This window comes from Bombus vosnesenskii, unplaced genomic scaffold (assembly GCF_011952255.1).
Source record: "Bombus vosnesenskii isolate JDL3184/JDL3185 unplaced genomic scaffold, Bvos_JDL3184-5_v1.1 scf7180000014535, whole genome shotgun sequence".
Taxonomy (NCBI): Eukaryota; Metazoa; Arthropoda; class Insecta; order Hymenoptera; family Apidae; genus Bombus; species Bombus vosnesenskii.
Window position 1 is genome coordinate 183530 of NW_022883506.1, and position 21505 is coordinate 205034.

The following is a 21505-nucleotide window of genomic DNA, read 5'->3' on the forward strand; positions in this document are numbered from 1 at the left end:
AATTAAATTGGCATACATACATATACATATAACACATATGTAGAACAGTTTTTTGTTTTGATAAATTTGGTGCCAAACGCTCGTTTGTTAAAATTACTATGTATGTAAATCACTCGTTTATTTAATATAATTAGTCCCCGTAAATTTTCACAAAAATTACTTTTTCTTAATTCTTTTAATTGTTTGATCATTTGATCATAGAATAGCATTCTTGCGTTGTTAACGTATAATTTAGTATTTAAATTCCACAAATGAAAAAAAGCAAATAGCTTCACTTCTCTTAATAAATTCATTTACAATTTTGCAACTTTGTCATTAAGGAACGAAAAAGATTCCGAAAAAGATCTCAACGAAAAATAAAAAAAAATAATCTACCCAACACTTTAACTAGCTTGGCATATGGTTTTGATAATAAACTATAGTAAATGTTTTCTGTAAATTACGGGGACTAATTGCAAGTAAAGTAGGGCGATAATAAGTTATATAATTTATACAGAAACTGAAACTCGAAGTACGCAGTAAATATACATATGAATTATAATGAATGGCAACATGTAGTAATATGTACGATACATATAAATATATATGAGTCACATTCATACCGTTTCGATATGTTTTTGATACGGTTCGATATACCCAATTATTCGAAATTGACATTCGTTTGACATCTCTGTGATGATAATTACTAACAAATAAGCAAGTGCGAATTAGGTAATAAATTGAAATTAAATCCAAATTCATATAAAAAAGGGTCAGTTTATTATTTACATATAATAATATTTGGCTTTTGGTAGCTTCAGTGCTATATAAATTAAAAATTTTTTTAATGTTAAATTTTCAAAATATAAACATTGTGCTAAATTCTTTATCTTTCTCTTGGACGAAATTGTTATCTTAAAAACGATTAATTCTTAATGTCAAAAGTTATTGGAAAAAGTGGACTTGATTAATAATTTAAGCAGTATGCAACGTATATTAATAAATTGAATTTAGCCGATATTATGATTAAATTATATGTATATTTTGTAATATTTGACACAAAATAAATTTTCATTTATAAAATGATTTCCATGTTTCAAATATTGATACGTCTTTTATGTTTTAATTGCATTGCTACTAAAATAGTCTGTTAATATGGCTAAAAATTGACTTAAAACTTGGAATTGTTCGCACCTGCTTAATCAAGAGATCTAAGGATCTTTAGTAATCCTAGTCACGCCGATTTTCACGCGGTTTTTCGATAGGATAAGAGTATAAAAGTGAAGAGGATAGGTGAAAATAAATTGTCATCCACATGTTTATGCCACAGCGACGTATTCTTGCTGCATGCAGGCTGTTATAATTAGATTTATTATCATTATTAGTAGTACTGGCAGTAGTAATATGTTACTACTAACCCACATATATACCTACCATTATACTACGTACAATATTATGCTGCTATATATACATATATTACCACTATACACACACGTTTATACACACACATACACATATGTTATAAGTTATATCATAAGTATACTTGTTAATAGCTATCGATGTATAACTACTATAAAAGCAGTTTAGGATTACTTTATAAAATCTACCGTTGGATGCTTTCCTTGAAAGTTGGATACTATCGCTTATGTTAGCTTGTTAAAAATATGTATATCAATATTGAATCTTTTTTATGCGCAAAATAGATAGTAGTGTGCATTTATGAAACATAGCGATTTAAAATGCTTTTACTGTAAATGAAATGGCAATTGAAATAAAATGTACATGTACGAGCACTTAAGAGAAGATTAATTTTTAGAAAATGTTTTTAAGCACGAAGTCACAACTGAAGCTTGTATATTATAAAAATGTTATGATGAGTTTAAAGAATGGGAAGCATCTATTATCTATTGACAAAGAAACTCATTAATACGGATCTCACGTATAATATTATTGCTGATGGAGACTTACGCGTTTGTAGGTTATAAGTAGAGTTATATGAATTTAGATTGACACGCAATTATGTATATTCTGTTAGCTATATTATACTTTTTATCGATATTTTCCACCGCTAATCATGCAGTGGCTGTTTTGTGCAACCAGATAGCAGTGAATGCTAAAGATCTCTATTTCGTTAGCATTAGGTTATACATCTCATAAAGGAAAAAGGAATAATCAAATACTTAGGTGTGCAGCAAAAGAATACACGTATATTTACATGCTCGTATTATATGTAAGTATGCAGAATTTTTTAAATTTAATATGGACGATATAACATGTATATACATATGGTATGTGGTATATACCACCATATGTAATTACATATGTACAATTACAATAATTGCGTAAATATTTTAGAAATCTTGTTACTTTTAACTTACAATTAGACAATTAGATATAGTGAATATGATCGGTTCTCTTGAAAATTGCTGTATACGTACATAAAGTATGATCACTAGCGATAGATCTATTGTTAAATATAACGAAAAGAAACGTTTCGTTATTGAAACGTGTTATAAAACTGCGATTTTGATAAGGTACATATTTACAAAGTACAGTAACGTGGAGAAAGTTAATTTAGAACGATTAATGTGATTTTATTTCGCTTTTTTACGTGTTCAAACTCACATATACCCTATGTACATATAAATCGATTTATTTACCGAAAATACAATGTGAAATTATTGTTCCATTCGTTATGATTCATTTTACATTTTCTACAGCTATTCCTGCCCGTCTTGGATACTTCTTTTTGCATGTTGGAAATTAAAAGTGGAAAGATACTATTTGAAAATTTCCGTGGAAAGTTGCAATGAAAACACCGTACGGTAGATATAACAAACTAGTAACAAATATGTAATATAATTACTTTGTGACAGTTTAAGAATATGAGAAATACTCTTTTTTTTAAAAAGAACGTACTATAAAATGATATTAATATATATTTAAATCTTAGTTACATTTACGAATATAATACCTTGCTTCCTTAAACTTGGATTAGGAAATTATAATCTAAAATACGAGTGGAGAAATGAAAGTAACTTTAGAGTAATTAAAATAAAATATTATCAATATAATGAAAACTGTACCAAAAAAATTTGTCAATACAAATATGAATCGAAATACGCGACAATTTGTCGATAATTACGCACTTGCCTTTTTAAATCCCAAGAGTTGTTAAAATTCGTATTGAGAAACGAAAATTATAATTTTTGCTACTGCACTTCCGGCAAAGATCGTATTATGATAAACTTCCATACTTAAATCGAGTTCGATTTCCTGGGGGCCTTGTATGGTTCGTGTCATTACCAAAACAACCTGTGTTGGTGCAGGCCTTCTCAATGCGAAACATGATTCTGTGGCGCGTTGCACCCCAGGTGGTGCACGCGCTTCCAGGAATGCCATACTGAATTGTATCGTTGAGCTTGGCAGATGATATCCCTTCATTTTAAATAGTTCTTCCGGTCTGTTAGGTGCAATTGGTAACATGCTCACAAGAGTAATGAAATTGTATGAATAATGCGATGGTTGTCTAAGGCAAGGTGAATCGTTGATATGGCACGGCCACGATTTCACGCATCGGCTGAAATTTCAGTAATCTATTATATAATTGGTTTACACAAAAGTTACTTAATTATGTTATGTATATAGGTATTATATGTTATTATTTTCATAAATTATCTACATGATATGCATGTATATACGTATTATATATGCGGCGGATTCGGGAAGTTAAAACTGATTAATAAATTGAAAAAAAGCTAGTAGAATTTAGTAAAAAATATTACATATGTAAATTATGTTTTCACAATCACATTTATTATTGGTTTTTAATGTTTTTATGTATCCTGTATATGGAACTACGCTGTTTACGGAGCAAATCAATTTGTTTTACTTGACTTATATTCAAAGAAAAGAATACCGTCGTAACAATCACACGTGTTATATTATTCGTTGTTATTTTTATGTAGAACAATGTGACATTGAACGCTAACATATATAGACATATACATATGTATATTATGTAATAAGTAATACAAGGTATTGATATTGTAAAAACCAATGTACTTACTTTTTTCTTTCATGATCACGGTGATATCCCACGGGACAGTTTATTTTATTGCAACGATAACCACCTCTAGTGTTGTGACAAATTTCATCTGCTCCTCTACAGACAGGTCCTGCCTGACACTCGTCGATATCTTGGAAAAGGTAACAAAGAATTAAATTTAAAAGAAATTACAAATGTCACGTGTGCTATCAATTTTATCATCAAAGGAAAGTCAAGGACAGACGAAACAACTTGAGATTCAACTAATGGCCCACATTTTCGATGACTAGGTCAAGTACAGATTATAAGTACATAACAACGAGATAATGGAGGTAGAACACGCTTTAATAAACGACCTCAAGAGTTCTCATCGAGCATACAATACGTTTTACTCGTCGAACCTTTAACAGTTAAGGATGAAAATTTTTAAATAATATAATTTAACAATTTGAAGATAACAACAAGCATACCTTCACAAGTACGGCCGTTAAGTCCGAGTTTGTAACCATCTGGACATTTACAAGCATAACTTCCTGGTGTATTTTCACAAATTCCTACACACAAGTTGTTATCTTTGAACTCTGTACATTCATCGACGTCTGTGCAAGAACGATTATCAGCGTTTAACCTGAATCCGGGTTTACAGGCACATCTGTAATTACCCCAGACGTTGAAACACATATGTTGACACAAACCAGGGGTCCTTTGGCACTCGTCAATATCCTAAAATTTTTAGAGATTTTATCATCTTATTAACAATAATTAATAATAAAAATACTTTCCCTAATAAGTAAGAGGATGAATGAATAAAATTACGCTGATCCTTTATTTTAACAAAAGATACGAACGAATGAAAAAATTCTTTTCTATTATCAACATAAACCAATTATCGTTTTTCAATATATATGATCACATCTTACGAGTAGGTGTAACTTACTGATTCATTCACGTATTTAAAACATAATTAATTATAAATAATCATTTTAATTAATAAAACATAATAGCTAGGAAAAACAAACACGTAAAAAGTGAAATTCTTCAAGCATTGGAAATAAAATTAATGGGAATAACTCACTTGACAATTACCGCCAGCAAAACCACCAATATTTTCAAAACCACTTTCGCAGTTACATCGAAAAGAACCGATGGTATTTTCGCATTGACTGTTTGGTCCACATACGTTATAAAGACTGCATTCGTCGATATCAACACAGTCTTTATTCGGTCCAGCAACGTGTCCTGGTGGACAAGTGCAAACATAACCACCTACTCTATTTTCACATGTTTGATCCGGAGTACATTCGTGAGTACCATTCGCGCATTCATCTATGTCAACACAATATTGTCCTGATGTTGGGTCCAAAGTAAACCCGTTACTGCATATTACTTTGAATACACACCTGAAATTTCAATATTAAACAATTATTGGGGAATTGAATTGAAAACTGCAGCACAGTTTCTACGTTCTAAATTGTATATTACGTATTAAAATAATTTGCTAAATCGTAAAAAATAGATCGACCAACGTATTGATGTACCTATAAGATCCAAGAGTGTTCATACATCGCATTGTTCTGCCACAGATGTTCGGATCTTTCTGACATTCGTCTATATCCACGCATTTTCCTCCAGAACCGGCCTCAAATCCACGTAGACAACTATACGTTCCCTTCCCGGGGATAGTTAACGAAGTAGGAGTAACGGCTGCAGATATGGATGTGGATATGGATGTTGATTTACTGGTCGTGGTTGTCATTAGCGTCGTTGGGATATCAATACGAGCCTGTGGTCCCGGCATACGTGGGTTACGGTCGCATCGATAAGAGCCAAATGTGTTCCTACATTGATAACCCGGTCCGCAGTCGTGTGTACCGAGTAGACACTCGTCGTCGTCTTCGCAGATCTCAGTGGCGGCATTCAGAGTATATCCTGTACCACACGATAGGTATCGAGTGCAAGTGTAGCTACCTATAGTATTATCGCACCTTTGACCTTGCAAACAGCTATCTTCCTGTAATAAAATTTTCACATCTATTGTCACGTCTATTTAAATCAGATTTTCATCGAATTTTTTAATTTAGAATAATCGCAATTGAAAATAACTGTCTTTGTCGACTTTTTTTGATTTTTGACAATAACAATTATCCGTGACATTGCCCAAAGAAAAATGATGAACATACTCCAAAATTTTGCGTCGACTTGTAACATGTGATGAAGCGAGTGAAATGATTATAAAAATTAAAAACACATTGAAAAACACTTCTTTAAGAAACCTACTGATAGCTTTTTGATACAACTTTCTTAACGCAATATCGAATATAGATTGAAGATATCATTAGGCAATTCTTTTTTATCGTGTAAAGAATAAGTTATTCGTATCGAAAGCGAATAAAAACTCGTAAAATGCATATGCTGATGTTGAATATAAGTTTTAGTTCTATAATTCTATAAATCTGCCATAAAACTTATAAGCTTCATTGACATTGCTGGTTAATACAATAGTCGGAAATATGTATTTTACCTGCGTTTGACATTCGTTAATGTCCACACAGGCTTGAGTTAAATTCTCACGCCTAAAACCAATTCTGCATTCGCACATGTAGCTTCCCATGGTATTGATGCAGTCCTCGTTGCTACTACACGCGTCATCTATTTCCCTACATTCGTCGATGTCGACACAACGATTCTTAACGAATTTCGTTCCAGGCATACACTTTTTGCTTGATGGTGCTGGCAAGGCTGTCGTAGGCGGTTTCCTGATTCTCGGCTTCGGAGGTGTTGCGCAACTATAACCACCCGGTTGATTATAGCAAACTTCACCTACGCAAGAGTCCAAACCTTCCGCGCATTCGTCGATATCTATCAAATACGATAATTTATCTCTCATCAATAATTTGTTCGAAAGATTCAAAATATTTAACGTTTTTGCAATAAAACTGTCAATGAAGTTGAATAATAATAGTTACTTTTCTATTTGTTTGTAATTCTAACACGTCTAATAATAAGTAAGTAGTAAATAATTACTATAACTATACAATGTAGTTATTGTTGGACTACGCTGGCATGAAAATAAAGTTTTAATAACAAATGATTATTTAAAATAAACCATTTGCAAGTATGTTGCTGTTTACATACGAATCCATGGCAAGTTATATAACGCGACGATTGTTAAAAAATTACTTTTGCTGTAATACCTATTAAGTATATTAAATGACCATTATAATACATGCTACATGCTTTCACTTTATGTTTAGTCAAGAAATTTAACAAGTTGATGTTAATTATAAGTAAATAAAATGGAATTGATCATTGATGGAATTTTATCGCAATCTTATAACACTTGCACACATAAAACGAGCAATAACAAAACATATCACGAGTTACTATACTATATTATATTACAAAAATAATATGCACATTATAACAAAAATGAGCTTAAACCTTACACTATGCTTCACATGCGATAAGCGAACAAGGATACTGTTTTAAAATATTTCGTAATATATCAAACTTTCGACGTTCAATTCAAAACTTGTCAATTTCCATTCTGAAAAAAGTTATAAATCATTACAAATTAATTTATAAGTTATTCTATTAATTTCATATGTTAAAAAAAAATTAAAATGAATATTATGTACAAATTAATTTTTGTTTTATGTAGAGAGAGAGAGAGAGAGAGAGAATATTATAGTATTTTAACAACAATTTTAAGTAAATTCAATTGGAAAATTAAAATGTAGTAAAATATACCTGTGCACCTTCTTAGTCTAGGATGATATCTGAAGCCGGAAGGACAAGCAGGTTTCTGACGTTGACGCTGCTCAAACGATGTAGGTCTTTCACATCTAAACACATTACGATACGGATACGATTCATTAATTTTATAGAATTATTTAACCACATTATGTGCTTAACGGTCATATTATATAATAAAATCATGTAAATAAGAAAGAAAATTCGCTAAAAATTTTAAAGCACTTCGTAAGATCGTGCGCATTTGTATACGCTTGTTAATAGATACATATTATTCACGAAAATTAATTAATTTCTATTAACTGAAAAGCTGAACTGAAAATAATGGTGACTATGTTGTAGATTGAGATTCATCTTAATTTCTTTTTTTCCTGATGTAATGCTGTAAAACTTAAAATTCAAAATATTAAGTTAATAATGTAGACCTGTAAGTTCCAGGTAGATTGAAGCATTTTTCAAAAAGTCTAGTGTCACATTTGTGTTGGCCACGAACGCATTCGTCGATATCTTCGCATCGTTTAGTAGTTAAGGAGTATTGATAACCCGATGGACAAGACGGTAATCTAGTCAAACATTCGAAGCTGCCGTTTTTATTGACACAATACTCATGTAATTCTAATCGACAGGTGTGCAGATTTTCCAAGCACTCGTCGATATCGACGCAGCTACCATTGAAAGATCGATTATAACCGCTGCTGCAAGGCGGAATTAACTTGCACAAAAAGGAACCGTTTGTGTTAACGCATTTATGAGTGCCCTGTGGACAATCGTGTCTGCCTAAAAGACACTCGTCGACATCTTGACAACTCTTTGTCGCTGTATTAAAATACCAGCCAGTGGTACATAGTGGCAAACACATAAAACTGCCTGGGCTATTATGACATTGCTCGTAGTCTCGACAACTCAGATTTGCTGCGCACTCATCAATGTCCACACATTCTCCGCTTTTTATATCTCTAGCATATCCGAGTTTACACGGTTCCGAAAATACGTGACCATCCATATTCTACAAAATAAATTACACGGATATTTTTTAAGAGTTTAGATCATTTATAACTGTGAAAGGAAAACGCCATTAGTTATCCAAAAAATTTAAAGTGTGCAATAGCTTTGTGACAAAGACCGAAGAAGAAAATTCAAAGATGTAAACGAATATACATACGTCATGTATTTAAATTTAATATAAAATAAATTTTGAATTTATAATAAAATAGAGAAGCAATATATTTATTTATTTTATTTTATATATTAATCAATACCTGCATTATATGGTTCTTCTTAATATCTAATAGCCTGTTAATTGTTGTTGAACTTGTTGTTGTTGTTGTTGTTGTTGTAAATGCTTCACAGATATAAGAACCGTTCGTATTAACACAAAACTGAGTTGATACATTACAAGAATGTAATCCAAGTGCACACTCGTTTATATCTTGACAAGATTCTTTACTCGAGTAATAACTATTGTTATACAACTGAAAACCAGACGGACATACTGGAGAACATCTATATCCACCTTTGAAATTTATGCATTGCTCACCGATTCCACAATTTGATAAACCATTGCTACATTCATCGACATCTGCCGAAAGAAGAATTTATAACAAAGTTAAAAACAATCAATTAAGTTTATTAATATAATATAACATGATATAATATGATATAATATAATATATAATAGAGGTAACACTAATTTTTTGTCGAATGGAACGTTAATTATTTTAATGAAAATGTTCACACGAAAAAAATACATAAATAAATAAACAAAATTTGAATACTCTTATACCGATACAATCTTGACTTCGTTGATCAAATATGAAACCTCTCTCGCAATTCCTTGTTTCATTAACAATTGGAAAGATTGAACTTAGTAATTTATGTCCCCTTTTATACGAATAAGCACGAGTATCTTTAACCTTTCCACGTAAATTCGCATCATGGTCACTTAATAGTTCGCATCTAATTAATTGAAATATATTAAAAATATGTACGCATATCGATGATTAATATTATTAATTGTTACATAAAATTGTTATATGAAACGATCCCTTAAAAAACGTACCTATAACTACCTATGTCATTAACACATTGTTCTGTATTTTCACACGAATGCAATTGTTCTTTACATTCGTCCACATCGATACATGCTTCCCTGGAATCATTTATCGGCTTATATCCCGCAGGACAAATCAATGACTTATCGTTTGAAAACGGAGATTCAGAATGATTCAGAGACAAGCATTCGTAACCACCTACCATATTTCTGCAGGTGGTATTTGAACTTGGACAAGGATTATTAGAGCCAGAGCATTCATCCACATCTACAAATGTAATACATATATATAAACAGAATAAATAAAAGGTTGCAATAGTTTATAATAAAAATTATATTTCAATAGTAGTCTTTAATAGAATCATCACGTTTTAATTTTTCGACTAAAATTCCAAAAATTGTATGGAATGGTTATTTCATGTTAGAAATAACGTATCGATTTGGAAAGAGGATTAAGAAGATAAAGAAAATTGTCTACATAAAGAAATGAAAAAGTATTAAACAGGTGTATAAATTCTTACTCACATGCAAGACGGATACATGCTGAATCAACGTAAATTCACGTAATAGCGTTTGAGGTAAAATATTTTCAAACATTCGATTAATTAGTGTTAGGATATAAAAGAAAGTTTGTGCATGCACATATCTCATATTTATAGAAGAGCGTAAAAATATCAAAGGAGAAACTTCCTGTTGATGTAATAAATAGCCTATCATTAGAAATATCAAACAAGTAAAACATATTCGATTGAATAATAATCACATTAATAAATCGTAGAATGCTTGAAAATAGTTACCTATGCAGGTACCCAAATTAACACTGTAAGTAAATCCTTCATCACATTTTACATCACATTCGTAAGCACCATCGATATTACGACATTCTTCTGTACCTTCCAAACAGCTATGAATGCCTTCTACACATTCATTCACATCTATAAAAGGAAACAAAAGTAGGTTGATATCTTTCTTTTTTATTACAAAGAAATCGCAAAAAGCGTGTATCATTATGATAAGTTTCACCCTTACGTTTTCACCTTTAAGTTACCATTTTAAATTATACAATAAATACCTTCGCATTGCTGTGATAATTTATTGAATTTAAATCCAGCGGGACAAGATTTTATTCCCTTCATTTCTAGACAGCTAAAACTGCCCTGGGTGTTAACACAAAAATTTTTCTTTCCGGGGCATGGTTTCGATAATACAAGACACTCATCGATATCTGAAAAAAACATTGAAATTAGATAATATACGTCCACAAAATAGTATTTTATATAAAATATCAATTTACAAATGCTAACATAGATATAACATGTTCTTGCCGTAATAAAAAATTCCAAAGATAATCTAAATTCTCAATGATCTAATGTAACTCAAATTTTTGAAAGTTAATTAATATCGTTACAGATAAATAACATCCGGCCTCCACCTGCATTATTTCAATTCTACGAAACGGAAACAAAGGTATCCTTATCCAAAATTTCTTTTTATCTAAATTTTATCAGAATTTATCTAAACAATGAGACATAGCCGCGATTATGTCAATCAGTTCTGATAAACATCTGGTGGATACCGTTCTCGGAAATCTATACATTTTCCATATTCGTACAATAAACTCCTTGAACCACCTTGGCCACGTAGAGTTTCCAGATTTTCACAGTACATTGTATAAGGAGGTGAAAAATTGTGCTTCTTAGACAGAACGGTTACGAAAAGTGTCATCGTGTTGCTTCGCAACACGTTCGTTAAGAGCTAGTATAGTGGAATCGGGTTAAAGTTCTCTTTCGATCAACGTTAACCCTTGGGGATCCGTGAAACGGTCTAAATACTCTACTTCTGTGCGGTATTTCTGCAAGCTATTCTTAGTCTTCGCTCATTTATTTGCGACATATCCACTTGTAACGTAACAATCTCTTGAATGCAATACATATACCTATGTTATATAAATTAATGCATAAAATAATTTAACCGAATTATTTAAACCTTAACATTCAAGCCCACAATCCTGTATAGCGTACAATGTACAACATAGTGGAACGTACTTCCATTTTACTAATCAAAGTTACACGAAGCCTTACTAACATTTTCTCCGACTCCCTGATTTTCCATCGGGTTCGTTCACACGTCTCAATACAGAACAAGTTTTTCCAAGCCAGTGGCTCCCCGATTTCCCATCGGATTCGTCAATGAAAACTAAACCTCTCTTGTGACTCCCTGATCTCGCATCAGATTCGTTTGCACTTTCTTCAATTTTCTAACACCACCTCGGCTTTGATTTCGCATCGAATTCGTCTGCAACCTCTGTGCCATTAACTTCCCGATTTCGCATTGGGCTCGTTCATAAAATTACGCCCTTCTGCGACCCACTGACTTAGCGTCAGGTTCGTCCTCGTGAACAATAATCCTGGCGGCTACCTGAACTCGCGTCAGCTCCGTTCGTACACTTGTTACACTGTAACGGTATTCCCACGAAATACCCTCGCGTTGCTCAAAACCCCGACTCGTGATAATATAATAAAAAGTAAATTATGATTGCAAAACATTAATTGAAAAATGAAAAATCGATAAAATAGATAAAAATTAAATTCTTCGATGTACTGTTGTGCACAGTTCGGGAAGATTAGGGACCCAAAAACGACAGAAACACTTCATATCGCAGTATCAGCATCGGCACTTGGACACATTTTTAACCTCGTTTCAAAGCATTGCGTTAAGTAGCATTCTGCAAGGTTAGCAGAACTTCGCTTCTGATGTCAGCCGCTGTCTCAAAACACATACCAAACACGGATATAAAAACTATCGAGTGATCGCCGGAAAGAGTTCATTCATAAATCGTCAAACATCGTGTAATTCATATTCATCAAATATAATAGAGTATATAACTTGTATATTGTTTGTCAAGGACCGAGTTTGTTAAGAATATACATCTAAAAACCCAAAACCTTTGCCTTCGTAAACTCAGGTTTACCGTTCAGACGGTATTCGGATGCCGAACAACTTTTCTAGGAAATTTTATCGATTCCTTGCGAGAAATTTTCACATTCTCCGACCCTAACTCAGTTAGGAAGCTGCGCCATAACAGTACTTACGATACTTGGTAATTGTTTTACAGCCATAAAATGCTTAATCCTCAAATGTTTCGAGTACTTTAAATGTAAGATAAATTAAATAAATTCTAAAAAAAAATCTACATACATACTTACTGTAGATCGCCAGCTATAAAATACTTTAAAAAAGGATAATATCTTCTCACAAACAATTTATAGAGCATTTACTTCTATAATTACCGTCACTAGTAACTGCATAAATACGATTAAGATCCGATATAGACGAAAAACTTCTTTGTGTATGTATAGAATATCATACTTCATTTATTAATATTATAACACTAAAGTAAGTAAAAAAAATTCGTTACGTAGTTTGATATTTTAATTTTAAAATGATATGCCAGTAAAAGAACGCTAGGAATAATAACTTATGGCTTGTATTAACAGTATTAAAGCTAAAATCAATGATACTTATTAAAGCAACTTCAAGCACATATCTGTGTATAGAAAATTTTACCACGTACTTTATGAATCTGAGAAGTACATTATCTTCGCGTATATTACTTTATTAAAACATAAAAAAACATACACACTCATATACAGAAATCACGTATATACATGAAATATATCCTTTGTAATTCTGAATAGGTTAAATAATATACTTATGTATGCATATATATATATACATACATACATTATATATATATACACATGTACAGGGTGTCCCCCACAACTGGAACAAGCCGAATCTCCTAAACGCTTAGGGATAGAAGAAGATGTCATAAGTGGGAGTTAAATAGTAACAGGCGGTGCATAATATACGACTAATTTTATACATCTTTGTGCATCGGAGCATCAGAAAAATGCAACTGCACTTTTTTTAAAGTGTAAACCTATATTTTTGAACTGCAATCGATGCAGTTCCTTGTGCTCTATATAAAAGTACTAACATACTTATGCCCCAAACTTATTCATTAGGAAGTTATCGAAGCTAAAAGTTCTCTGAATTATTTCAACCTTGTAATGGAACATAACGTAGATACTCTGGAACACTTGCCGAGAAACTATATATCCGATCCAAAAGATTTAAATATGTAAATTAGATATATTGAAAATAAACATTATAAAATAAATAATTGAAAATGTGCTCTTAAACAATTAGAAAATTAAATAGATTCAAACCTGTACAAAAACCTGTAGCGGCTTCCCACTGGTATCCAGGAGGACAAGTATCCTCTTCGTATCCAAGTTTATGTTTGGACGCGCACGTGTAAGATCCTATATTATTCTCGCAGTGACCAGGACATGCTCCTTTTTCTACACACTCGTTCACGTCTAAGCGGTGGGACACACAATGCCAACAGAAGTAAGCAAGGACACAAGCAAAATTGCAGTGCATCATTACAAAAATAAAATGAAGCTCATATCATTAAGCAAACATAAAATATGCTTGAAAGTGAATTTAGAACTCATAAAACATTAAGAACTTAATGTCAAAGGATATAAAATGAATTATTACTTACTACAGATTAATTAGATATTCAAATTTAACTTCGAAGAATGTATTACCATATATATATCATATGTATTACATATATTTACATTGTAATACATATTACATGTATTATATGTATGCACATACAATATATATATATTTATTTATATATAAATTAACTTATATATATATAATAAGTTAATTCATAAAAATAATTCACTGTTAATATGGTTAGTTTAGATTCTCTTTATTGACATTTGAAAAATATTAATAATAATAGTTTGATTTGAATATCTCTTTCATACTCACCGTCACACACTTGACTGGTAGCATTGTAACGATAACCAGCGGGACAAAGAGATGAAAACTCGTTATCATCCTCAGGAATTGTACTTTTGTTTTCCGATGGTTTAGGTAAACAAGAACGTTTATCCTTCGCCAGTACGTAATCGGGATTGCAGCTACACGTAACTGCAACTCCATTGTCCGTGCAGCGTTGTTCACATGGATTGCTCGATTTGCATCTAGATCATATACGATTGCACAATGACATAGTATAATCGAACAACAAAAATATGTTGTTTTCTTGTAAAATATTCGATAAATGAATTAATAGTAAATTAAATTAAACAGTAAATAGAATAGTAAATTAATTTTATAAATTCAGTAGATATTATATAATAATTTTAACGCTGAATATTTATCAAAATGAACAGTATTATAAAATTTGCAGAAATAAAATATAATATATGTATATATATAAATATCTTATAAAGTTTTTATACCTGTCAGTAGGTAAGTCTTGACTACAAGTTTTTCCATCTTCTAGTAGAGTAAAGCCTTCGTAACATTTGCAATAATAAGATCCTGGCGTAGGGACACAAATGTCAGAACACAATAATCCCTTCATAAGTTGACAGATGTCATCTAATGCTGTAAATTAATGTTATGACGTTGCATTTCTGTTATGATCGTTGTTATATTAATTTTAAGTTGACTGGCAAGTAATGTCGAATTTTTTGTTTATAATTTTATTTCTTTATTTCTCAATCACATATTATTCGTGATTTTATCTAATTGTTTTCCTATGCCGCAAAGATTTGAATATATCTTTCTAAGTGAATCGTTGATTTATCTTCGAGATTGTAATTTCAAAACTTCCACGTATGAATACTTGGAACTAATTTTTAATCGCGCAACAGTTTTCTTGTTACTTCCTTAAAATACTTTTAAAAGATATAGTTATAATAAATTTCTCCGCCGCAAGTGACAGCAAAAACAGCAAAACTCTTTTTGCGATACAATCACTCGTAGGACTCTCAATGTAAGGTAATAGGAAATTACCTTGTAAACAAATAAAATATGGACATAGAAGATAAGATATTTTGGGATAGAGTTGGGATGGACTTTTATAATGTAGGAACTAGATATAAAAATATGATCGATTTTGGAGTTTTAGGACTTTATTGAATATTTCTACTTACGAGGCGTAGGTAACGATGGGGAGAAAGATGTCGAAGCCAATGTTTCAGTAGATAATGAGGAAGTCGATGTTAATGGAGATGAAGTTGATTCAGTATCGGTAGTCTCACTGAACGTCGTTGCCTTTGTAAGATCTGTGGTAGAAGTTGATGTTGTGCTCGGTGACGCTTCGTAACAACATTCCAAAAATGCAGGATCCCATGGATTCCCAAATGTAAATTTCTTAAAAGCGCATCCTTGTCCCATAGATCCAGTTAAAATACCTTCGATGGAATTTAAAAATTAATGAAAAATAATTAATGGAGAAAAAGAATGACAGAATTAAAAAAACACTGGTTCTGATGTGGATTATTAAATTATAATTTTGACACCGTTATTTAAATTATTAAATTTTTTTATTAATTATTAATTATTAATTATTTATATATATATATGAAGAAGTAAATAAAAAATAAAGAGACATAAATACCAAAAAATTATATGAATATGTAAATTACCCAGTTTACAAGCTTCGCAACAGTCACGGTGATAATCACCCGGCCCTGAACGTTTACTTTTGGTATCAGAAACACACGCTAAACCAGCATGCGCATCGAATTTTCCTTTCTTGCATTGTTCCTCGTGATATGCTCTCACGCAACAGATGTCCACAGCCTCTAAGCAAAGACCTTGTTCGACTGTCGGCACTCCAGATACCGGCCCTGTGAACTTTTCACACCTTAGGCCTTCCAAAGCCCACGAAGTACCAAGCCCACAGCATTTTTCAAATTCTGCTTCCATTCTAGCTTCGCTGAACAACGCCTCTGTTACACAAACAAAATATACTTCTCTTAACAAATCTCTCTAATAACAATTATATCGGTCTTTATAATTCTTTCTTCTTCATAACTTGAACCTTTTTCTCATTTTCCTTGAGAATATAAATTACTTCACCAAATGTTTACATTATATTATATTATAACAACTGTTTCCGTCGATAAAACAATTAAGGCATCAGAAACCTTAATACTTTTAATCTCAAACATTTAACAAATTTTACCTGAAACAACTGAAAATCGGTTTGTCTATTCTTAATTTTATAAAATGCTTAGTGTTAAATATCAAATTATTCCATCGATTTTTATATTTTTAGTAGTTCGTCTCCCTTTTATTATTCCCGCTTTGATCGTCATTTTTAAAACCATTACGAATGGAAATAAGTGTAAAGTATAAAAAATAATTATTTTTGATGATAAACTTATAACGTAAAATGATGTCTTATTTGTCTATCGTTTTCACAAACTCTCGGCAGAATTTAAGTCTATTGTGAAATCGTAAAATCCTTCCTGACGCTGCCACATGTACAGCGATAAGAAGAACAATTGTAGATAGACAACTATTTCTTACCAACCTTTGTTATTTAATTTTTACTCGTAATTCGTTTCGTATGATATATTACATTCAGTTTGTTATGCAAAAAATATACCAACTGATGACATTCCACATCTATTCGTATATACATGTGTATAAGTTTTATTTAAAATTTACCTACTAATATAATTTTATACTAAACTAAACTAAAGGTTCAATTTCATCTATGTGCTTATCATATTCATACAACAACACTTTTGTTTTTAAATAAAAGATTTTAAATGTAGATCTTAAATGATTAGATTGAATAATATGATATGCTTGATATACTCGTAAATATGTATAATGTAGTATAGTATACTCTCTATTTAACTCTATTGTATCTTTAAACGAATTCAATCATATGAGTCATACGAATTAAGTTTTTCAGATATGATACATGAAATAGGTGAAATAAACATATTGTTGAATGTTTTTTGAAACGTTGCATTGTCATTATACTGTTAATAAAGAAATAACAATATAATCCTATATAATCCTAATAAACATATTGCTACTAGTTTATTACGATTATAGTTCGAATTTGCTGTCATTAGTACATATTACAGTGACAACACAATTGCACAATTCTAATAATTTTCTAATATTGAAAATTTCTTAACATTTTCGATGGACGGTCAATAGTTTACTGCATTTAATTATCAACTTTCTAGACGTTATACCGTACATATGTATACGAGCATCTGACTTTATACGAAATTTCTTTAATATTAAAATGCGCTGTGAATTTTAACATTTGATATTAGAAAATATCAACAAATATAAAATAAATACAAGGAAATATTAATTTATCGTTCATTCCTTCGTTCAAAGTAATTAATATTGTTGTAGTATTATATTCCTTATCTTCTTATAAGGAGAGATATACCTACATTATTTTCGCTTGGATATATTATTATATGCTATGCATTACTATACAGTGATAAAAGCAATTCTTGTTGCAGTGTTTAGCTAGAAGTCTCTATAAATCAATGAAGACCATACATACTGAGTAATAACAAAACCATAATTTGTTTAATGATAAGAATGGAACTAGCGCATACGTATGTTTCCTTGTTATTTCATTGGAAAACTACGCAACCCTTTCTGACTATCACATCTTTGCGATTTTTTTTTATTATTATTTAATTTGTATTTTACAATTTGTCCAGTTGGACATTCGGTAAATTTTTCTAGCTTAGCGATATTTGATACTAACTACATAGTTATATAAATTCCGAATTCAATCCAGAAAAGAATTCTTATCTTTATTTAAACGTTTTAGAGTTATTTATATGGATAATATTTATTTCAAATAGGACAAAATATGTTTGAAAAATAATTATATTCCATTATTAAAAACACTCATCTTTCACTTAAAAATGTGATAGATTCTAAGCTATGCAAGTAGTTACTATTCGTTTATTATTTACTCTCGAACCCGGAACTACGTGTCCCTCTACTCTTAAGTATTCATTCTATTTAATTTGCCTATCCTTTTTCTTCGTTAATACTACCGTGAACATCTCTAAACTGTAAACTATCCATCCTAAAAATCTACCGAACGTTACTTTACGCGTGTCAACTTCATATCAATTCACTTATCAATTCTAAGAAAGCGATCTCTCTAACGCGTATTCAGTTTGTCATCTCTCTACGAACAAGGAATTTAATATTTAAATAAATAGAATTTACTTAATTTCCTTTTCCATAATTGACAATTAGCTGAATTAAAACATACTTATTAGGCATATTAAATAATTCGAAGATTAATATTCTTCGAGATTAAGATATTGTTTTAATCAGAATATCAGGCTGAACATTTTGATGTACATACATCATAGTCATGACCCATTTTATCCCATTATGTATTTATCATAGTCATCTAGTAAAATTGGAAGAATTGTCTTTATTCTCCGTTATCGATGAAAGAAGGCGTGTTCCACGAAATTTCTTTCCTTTTTATAAAATTAATAAAATAAATAGAAAATGGCATCTGCCTGAATGATAAACAAGGAATCCTCTAAGTTCTTCGTTTCTTCCTTTCTAGCTACAAATCATTAAAAGTATCGTTAAAAACATGATTCGAAGGAAAAATGTACGATTAATAGATTTAGATTATCTAATCGTTTACGTTTTTAACAACTAGGTACATTCTCCTCTTCACTTTAAATAAAATAGAAACCACATAGCAGATAGAAGAAAATGCATTGTTTATGCTAGTAGTAAGTGTAGCGAAAAAAAGATCTAAGTCTAGATAAAAAATTTACATTTGTAAATTTACATTTACATAGCTCTACGCTATCAATTATTTCGAGATTTACCATCCAAAAACAAATCCAAAAACAATTAATACAATAAAATCGATTTTGGGAATAAAAACTCCAAAAAAATTCTTAAGATGAAAGATACCTCGCTTTTGTAGAGAAAATTGCTCCAACCGAATGACCAGAAGTAGAAAGAAAATCGCACATAGATCGACGAATCGGATCATCTTCTTAAAATTCCCATAAAACGAACTGGTTTTCGCGTACAAATATCACAATCTTTCAAACTGTCACGATCTTTCTCTTAATTTTTCTGTTTGTCGTTGCCAGTTTGAGTTTGAGTCGGAATCGTTGACTTGAAAGTGAAATATCGTTCTTCTTTGTCGTCGGATGCGTTCCGAGCAAACGCTCGACATGCATTAAAGCGTTCAGTTTGCCGGTAGCACGGTTTTCTCCTCTGCACCTTTCTATGTGCATCTCATTTCTTGAATTATCCCACTCTATCTTACGATACGATTCCTTTTCCCGTCTGCACTCTGTCCCTGTTTCGTGTGCGCGCGCATAAATATCAGACTGATTTCGTCGTTAGTAACGGCGCCGATTGAGAACTTGCTCAAAATTTCGCCCTAACAAGATCCTTCGATTGTTTTCTCTTTTATTTTTTTTCTTATCCTTATATATCTTCACCTAAGTTGTTTCGCTCGTGATAAATAATTTTAACTCTTTTTAACATTATGTAATTTGGAAATTCCATGCTTTTCTATTATTTATCGTTATACGAATATGTGTACATGTATATATATTTTTTAATACACTGTTACAGTGAATTTAGACTTGAAAAATTTGTTGACAATTACTAATTTTTAGGTTTCTCTGGATCTGAAAATGACAAGGGAACTAGGTGATCAATAAACAAAATTTTCGTTACATAGTTCTAACAGTATGAAAACCGAAATTCTTAGATTTTATTAACTTTAACTGAATTGTTGCTTTACATTTAAATATGCATAATATGCGCCTCTATACATATTAATAATGTATGTACAAGAACTTTAGTTCCATTACTACAACGTAATACATATGTGTGCCTCATTTTCAAAAGAAAATCCCCCTCCGTAAGTTTCAAGAGTGTGTTGATCATCATCGTAGTACTAGTGACTTCTTCGCGGCATGTGTTCCCGGTTCGATGTTAGCATCAGAGATCCTTTTTTGTCAGTGTTCCATGAACAGTAGACGCTTTGTTGATCTCGCAAATTTCCGTACCACTCTGTTGCTGGCCATCCGTGTCGTCCTTCGTTCTCTTTGAAATACATATCTTCAAATGTTTTATCTCTATATATTTCTGTGTATCGATTGAAAATCGAAATCAGATAGCCAATATTAGTACCAATTTCCATCGGAAGTCAGTCTTACGAAATCATGTTATTTTCTTTGTTCAAAATTTATTAACCAATGTCCCACTAATCTACTAATTATTTAAAAAGATCTATTATAAAAGAATCTATTAATTCTTATACAAATTAATTCTTTTCTTAATATTTTTTGTAGTATAAGTAGTTAAAACGTTTATGTACTTAAACAATATATAGTTATAAAAACTCTGTTGCTTATATATTTTACTGTTCGGATGCCTGCTAAGCATTCGAATTCAAGTCAATTCATATATGTGACGCGTTGTGTGGCGCGTTAACATTATATCATCGCATAACTTTCAATGAACTTAAATATATTGGGTAAAAGTAGAAGAAAACTATTCGTGACGATTAAGTATAAGCTAAATATAGAATGTAACACGCGCAGTGTACACGTAAAAGTTTTCTAAATTTACTCTATTACATTTATGTAATTAAATTTTCAAATACGTATTATATGTATTGAAGGAAACTATTATTGTAAGAATATGTTTTATTGGAACTAATTGTCCCATTAATTCATATATAAAGAGATCAGAAAATAAAAATACACGGAAAATTCATTTTCTCATAGAGCAAA

The 21505-nt window shown here is 31.1% G+C and overlaps 1 protein-coding gene across 2 annotated transcripts; it reads right to left on the bottom strand.

The window, feature by feature from the left end:
* Positions 1–1670: 1670 nt before the first annotated feature.
* On the bottom strand, positions 1671–20169 carry LOC117240054 (fibrillin-2-like). Of its 2 annotated transcripts, none has more exons than XM_033505909.1 (19): positions 19659–20152; positions 16355–16660; positions 15860–16120; positions 15161–15308; positions 14685–14899; positions 14063–14215; positions 10903–11055; positions 10628–10765; positions 9840–10098; positions 9564–9736; positions 9040–9359; positions 8206–8786; positions 7778–7872; positions 6549–6886; positions 5566–6038; positions 5103–5427; positions 4498–4750; positions 4049–4178; positions 1671–3559 (listed from the first exon to the last, which is right to left on the bottom strand). In XM_033505909.1, the coding sequence occupies exons 1-19, from the start codon at positions 19738–19740 to the stop codon at positions 3154–3156; spliced, it is 4809 nt and encodes a 1602-aa protein (XP_033361800.1). In that variant the 5' UTR covers positions 19741–20152; the 3' UTR covers positions 1671–3153. The 2 variants fall into 2 exon arrangements, with proteins under 2 accessions (XP_033361800.1, XP_033361801.1); XM_033505910.1 differs by having other exon boundaries at positions 3438–3559; positions 4045–4178; positions 19659–20169.
* Between the last annotated feature and the right edge of the window lie 1336 nt (positions 20170–21505).

What these genes read in the sequence shown, in the direction of transcription:
- LOC117240054 (XM_033505909.1), bottom strand. Translation starts at nt 19,740, where the DNA reads ATGATCCGATTCGTCGATCTATGTGCGATTTTCTTTCTACTTCTGGTC. An exon ending in TACCAGTCAAGTGTGTGACG is followed by an intron (nt 14,216 to 14,684) that starts GTGAGTATGAAA and finishes CCCACCGCTTAG; the next exon opens with ACGTGAACGAGTGTGTAGAA. An exon ending in TTAACGAATGTCAAACGCAG is followed by an intron (nt 6,039 to 6,548) that starts GTAAAATACATA and finishes ATTTTATTACAG; the next exon opens with GAAGATAGCTGTTTGCAAGG.